Source organism: Hoplias malabaricus, chromosome 5 (assembly GCF_029633855.1).
Source record: "Hoplias malabaricus isolate fHopMal1 chromosome 5, fHopMal1.hap1, whole genome shotgun sequence".
In the NCBI taxonomy this organism is placed as follows: domain Eukaryota; kingdom Metazoa; phylum Chordata; class Actinopteri; order Characiformes; family Erythrinidae; genus Hoplias; species Hoplias malabaricus.
This window is the reverse complement of record NC_089804.1, coordinates 22,850,926-22,856,925: the sequence shown is the minus strand read 5'-3', so window position 1 is coordinate 22,856,925 and position 6,000 is coordinate 22,850,926. Positions and strand designations below refer to the sequence as shown.

The following is a 6,000-nucleotide window of genomic DNA, read 5'->3' as shown; positions in this document are numbered from 1 at the left end:
GGAGTGTGGTGTGTTCTCCCTGTGTCTGTGTGGGTTTCCTCCTGGTGACTGTCTGTGAGGAGTGTGGTGTGTTCTCCCTGTGTCTGCGTGGGTTTCCTCCTGGTGACTGTCTGTGAGGAGTGTGGTGTGTTCTCCCTGTGTCTGCGTGGGTTTCCTCTGGGTGACTGTCTGTGAGGAGTGTGGTGTGTTCTCCCTGTGTCTGCGTGGGTTTCCTCCTTTTGACTGTCTGTGAGGAGTTGGTGTGTTCTCTCTGTGTCTGTGTGGGTTTCCTCCGGGTGCTCCGGTTTCCTCCCACAGTCCAAAAACACATGTTGGTTGGTGGATTGGCGACTCAAAAGTGTCCGTAGGTGTGTGTGTGTGAGTGAATGTGTGTGTGTTGCCCTGTGAAGGACTGGCGCCCCCTCCAGGGTGTATTCCCGCCTTGCGCCCAATGATTCCAGGTAGACTCTGGACCCACCGCGACGCTGAACTGGATAAGGGTTACAGATAATGAATGAATGGATGAATGAATGTTTATCAATGAATTCCTAATGAAGCTTTGATGTTCTTTTTCATTCAAAAATGTGAATAAACACTTTAAAAAACGTATATTTAGGAGGATACTGCCCTTTTAAAGTCTGTAGAGAGTGAGTCTGAGTCGTTCTCATCAGTGGTCAGTACATTTTAAAGCTGAATATAACACTCAGCACAGTTGGTCTTTTGGGACTTTTTAAACGTTGAAGATTGAGCAACAGTGAATTAAACTGTTCACTGGAGAGAGTCAGGACTTCCTCACTCTCTCCTGCCCAAAGCCACAGTTCCTTCCTGGTGTGTTCACACCGCAGAGTAATTATTTTTCCGGAGCTGGTTCTTCTCTGTGGTGAAGCAGAACAAGAGACGAACACGATGGAACAGTGAAGTACGCCGTGGGAGCTACAGGGTTCTTTAGAGAGAGGAATGGAGAGGTTTATGTTGATGCCCAAGTGATCATTACGAAACACACATTTTGGTCCAATTTGGTGGATACCAACATATCAGTGTGACCTTAAAATAGTCCAATGTTTGTCCAATCGGTTGGGGCTGTGGTTTACACTCCTCTGAGATTCCTCACGTGCATCGAGTTTGCACCGAGTGCACCGTTAGTTTTTCTTTCTAAGAAAAACTAAGCATCCTGCAGGAGTCCAGAACTTTCCCTGCACTTGTGCACCTCTCCCTGTTCCTGCGCCTCGTCTTTTGTCGCGCTCTTTCCAAAGCCTTTTATCCGGCCCTAGCAGAGGCTTTCTCTGTAATGCTCTAATGCAAGCGAAGAAAGGCTTGTAGCGAGATGATGGCTGTATCCAAACCGTCCACACACACGGTAAACACAGAAGAAAGTAAAGGAGCATTAGTGAGACACACAAGAGGCCACACATAGCATCACAGCACAGTTTCGAAGCTACTTTGCATGAAAATGAGATGAAACGAGCCTGCTCTGGCTTCGGCTGGTACTGGCTTTGATTTATTGACCCTCTGTAAAAGAGAACAGCGCTTATCTGATTTCTTCCTTTTCACGGGTAATGACTCTAATCCAAAACAAACAGCTGCAAAGTGCACGAAACGGATGACAACACCAGATAACGTTACAGTAAAAACACAGAATACACTTCAGCTGTGGAATCATACAGTGATTCCACCAAAATTAAGAGCAACTGGAAGCACAGCATCTACACCTTACTCCCACGAATATTATTAAGAACTCAATAGGCCTTTCCCTTTCTGAGCAAAGTATGTTATTTGTTTAAAGAAACACTACATAAGATTTGCCCCTGGTGTCATTGATTTTTACAGCATTGTCCTGCAATCAATGCGGAGGGGTAAGAGAGAGTGGATTTGCCCCCTCCTCCTAAAGTTACACTGCGCAGTTTCTGCAGTGCTGAGGCCTTAGTAGCAATGACAGAGGCTCTTTTCTCCCCATCACAAATCACTGGATCATCACAATAAATCTGAAGCTCTAATTTTAAAGTAAATATATTGTATGGAGTTACTTTAATTTAACTTACAAATGCAAATAACTACTTTTTCTTTACAGTTTAAATTTCTGTGAATAATTTATTTAAAAATGGACCTGAAACGGAAGAGCAGTCTGTTGCCTAATTGTCAGTGATATACTGTGTGATATATCTGAGAGAAACCTACCCTTCTGGATGCTGGAGAATAGACACCATCAGCTCAACAGCCAGAGCTCCGGCAATCATCGCTAGACCAGGACGACTGACCGTACACTGCTGGTCCAGCGTCCTGTCACGAGTTGACTGAAAAATCACAAGAAGTGAACAGCTGTCATAATGACACCTAGTGACCTGGGTGTAGCAGAGATTCTGTGCTGAAAACAGTTCAAATCATGGACACAACCAAGTGGGGGACCCGCTCTGTGGAGCATAAACTGGACTCACGTCTAACGTAAACTTCAATAATAACATAAATACTGTTTATTTTTGTGATAAAACTCACTGACCCTTTAAGACAAACACTAACCGATTTTTACTTTATGTTCCAATCATTATTTATTCTACTCAAGTATTTAACGAGTAAAGGATTCTGTTTGAATCTAAAACAAAATGTACTCCGTAATATCCTTATTTGTGTTGTTGCTGTGTTGTTCTCTGCCTGTGGACATTAACTGGGAATCTACCTACACGCCTGAGTCTCACCAATCACAGCGCAGGACACAAAGAGTGGAGAAATAAGAGAAATAAGAACCGAAAACGGCTAAAAACTAGAGCTCCTGCAATTCGTTCCTCACCTGCTGTGCGCCAGGGTCGGGGTGAACAGCGAGCGGCTCGTTATCATTTAAGGGTTCAGGCGCTTAACAGGCCATCGTGCACAGGGCACAGGAGGAAAACACTGCTGTGGGTTTTGATCCTTGTGGTATTTTGACCAAATGACCCCAGAACTGTGAAAAATATAATATGTCCCGTTTAAAAAGGTAATTAAAAAGTTAGCAACTAATATATTGCACCCCCTGATATACTGCTTATTAAGAGGGGTATGAAATGGTTAATCTTGTCTCTGTGCTCTGTATGGTGCAGTATCTGTAAATATAGGATATATTATTACTACAATCACATTACATCAGCACAGGCAGTAGCAGTTACGGCAACAAAGCTTGATTTCACATGCTTCCAGAGAAGGCGACAGCATGCAGCTTCAAATCAAGGCCAATCACACACTCTACACCCCAATATACACCCCAATCACACGCGCCTACACCCCACATTTGACTGCAGTCTGAATGCCTCAGTTAGGCATTAAAAAAAACAAAGAAACAAAAATAGAGGAACAAAGATTGCAAAGAACTCACGTCTCCAGGAGCCACAACATCGTTGCAGAAGTAACAGCCGAGTCGGTGGCCAGGTATATTGGAGAACAAAGAGGTGCCTAAAAATGTGTATTAATTAATAGGCATCAAAATATTAACTAAAAATAAAGAAACTGCGATATCATCACAACAATGCACTTAAGGTCATGCTATAGCTGAGATATTGGCGCTAGGTTCAGAGAAGCTCTGAAGTTTGAAGGAGAGAACTCAGTTTAACTAAAATGACAGTAACTGGTGATGTCCACCTGTCCTACCTGGTATTGCTGGAGTGGAGGTTGAAGAGGAGTCAGAGAGAGAGGAGGAGGACGAAGGGCTGGAGTCTCCTGTGTCTGAGGCTTTGGGGTTCTTCAGGCCGTGCCTCATCACCACAAACGTGTCGAACCCCAGCGCAGCGTTAATGATGAGCTGTTGGCAGAGAGGTTGGAATAAGTGAAGTTTACTGGGTTTTGGAGTGGACAGTAATTATTGAAAAAGTGAATGGTGTCTGTTTGAAAAAATATATATAATGTATATTTCTGAAAAACTAAACCAGCAGCTCCAAAACCTAGTACTGAGTCAGGAAGTGGTCAGTGAAACTTCTCGGAACATCCAACAGTTTTTAGATCTGGAGTTGAGTGCACCACTCAATTCTTCTCTTTCTGGATCATTCATTCATTGTCTGTAACCCTTATCCAGTTCAGGGTCACGGTGGGTCCAGAGTCTACCTGGAATCATTGAGCGCAAGGTGGGAATACACACTGGAGGGGGCGCCAGTCCTTCACAGGGCAACACATACACACACTCACACCCCTATGGACAATTTTGAGTCTCCAATCCACCTACCAACGTGTGTTTTTGGAGTGTGGGAGGAAACCGAAGCACCCAGAGGAAACCCACGCAGACACAGGGAGAAAACACCACACTCCTCACAGACAGTCACCCGGAGGAAACCCACGCAGACACAGGGAGAACACACCACACTCCTCACAGACAGTCACCAGGAGCAAACCCACGCAGACACAGAGAGAACACACCACACTCCTCACAGACAGTCACCCGGAGGAAACCCACACAGACACAGAGAGAACACACCACACTCCTCACAGACAGTCACCCGGAGGAAACCCACACAGACACAGAGAGAACACACCACACTCCTCACAGACAGTCACCCGGAGGAAACCCACGCTGACACAGAGAGAACACACCACACTCCTCACCGACAGTCACCCGGAGGAAACCCACACAGACACAGAGAGAACACACCACACTCCTCACAGACAGTCACCCGGAGGAAACCCACGCTGACACAGAGAGAACACACCACACTCCTCACAGACAGTCACCCGAAGGAAACCCACGCAGACACAGGGAGAACACACCACACTCCGCACAGACAGTCACCCGGAGGAAACACGCAGACACAGGGAAAACACACCAAACTCCTTCTTTCTGGATCATTTAGGTCTAAATATACCACTATATTACACACAGGAATGATGAGGCTGTATTAACGTAGGAAAAGGACTTGAAGAAAAAGGAGAATCATTCATAATTCATTAATATTCCTGGATACATTTGTTAATTCTCAAGAAATTAAAACCTCAAAAATATCTACCTTATAGTTAACCAAAAAAAAAAAAAAAAAAAAAAAAAAACATGGTTACTTTTTGGTTTCATTTTCTAGTAATGGCCAATGACCTTGTACGATACGTAGTGCAACAGAGACGCACGAATCTACTTCTTCTCTGAAGTGACTGCTGTGAGAAAGAAGAGTTTGCAGCAACAGTCACTATAGTAATCAATAAAGTACACAGACAGGGTGAAGATGAAGAAAACATGTGCAGGCACAAAATTATGGACTTACAAAATAATCAATACAAAAAAGGTCTGTACCAAAAAACTCATGTTAAGAGTTAAACAAGGGGATGTACAAAAGTTCAGTTCAGTTTAAACTACGAGCTGGAGGCATGGACTCTGGAGATGACCTTGTGTCTGACTGTGCCCTGAAATGACCATAACACTGGACTGGTTCTGTTTATTGACTGAGACAAGTCCTGCTCATCTACCCTTCATTCAGCTAACAACAGCCAGAAAATAATTATTCAACATAATCTTGGTGCAACAATTAGCAGCTCCATGTCAATTTTACACAATCGACTACAGCAGTGAATATAGGTGTTGTTTGATGCCACTGTGCACATTATTAGTACAGACCAATCAAATCATCATGCCTCACTAAATCGCATTATGTACCAACATATGTGCAGCACAGAAAACCAGAACTCATAGTGAAATAAATAAAAACTGTGGGGGAGCTGCTGGTTCCCACCGCGGTGTGCTCTCTGTACTCCATTAACACAGAAAGGGTTTGTGTGAATCACTCTGTGTTGGTTACATTTTCAGAAACTGCTGTTCCATTTCTAAATGTGAGACTTGCATGCAATCTGAGTTGAGGGAAAATACCTTTCTCTGGGTTGCCGCTATGACTGTGGGCAGCCAGCGGCTCTCTCTCGTGTCCATCAGTAGAAAGACCACATCGTGAGCCGAAATGAGATTTTCCAGCTGCTCCACATCTCGCTGAGCCTGAGCTAGAGTCTCATCTGAGAAATTCACTGGGTGACCAGGCATGGGGATGCTCATGTTAAAGCCTTCTGCATTCTGAGAGAGAGAGAGAGAGAGAG

The 6,000-nt window shown here is 44.3% G+C and overlaps 1 protein-coding gene across 3 annotated transcripts in view; it reads right to left on the bottom strand.

The window, feature by feature from the left end:
• The window catches only part of atg7 (ATG7 autophagy related 7 homolog (S. cerevisiae)), a 68,496-nt gene that overhangs the window by 39,888 nt on the left and 22,608 nt on the right, over positions 1 to 6,000 (bottom strand). For 2 of the 3 annotated variants that reach the window (XM_066670339.1, XM_066670340.1), the window contains exons 13-16: positions 5,783 to 5,977; positions 3,592 to 3,742; positions 3,320 to 3,396; positions 2,155 to 2,270 (exon numbers count right to left, since the gene is read on the bottom strand). In XM_066670339.1, coding sequence (XP_066526436.1) covers positions 2,155 to 2,270; positions 3,320 to 3,396; positions 3,592 to 3,742; positions 5,783 to 5,977 — 539 coding nt within the window. Of the gene's footprint in view, positions 1 to 2,154; positions 2,271 to 2,761; positions 2,912 to 3,319; positions 3,397 to 3,591; positions 3,743 to 5,782; positions 5,978 to 6,000 lie in introns of those variants that run through there. The other variant, XR_010802585.1, reaches the window with a different exon arrangement.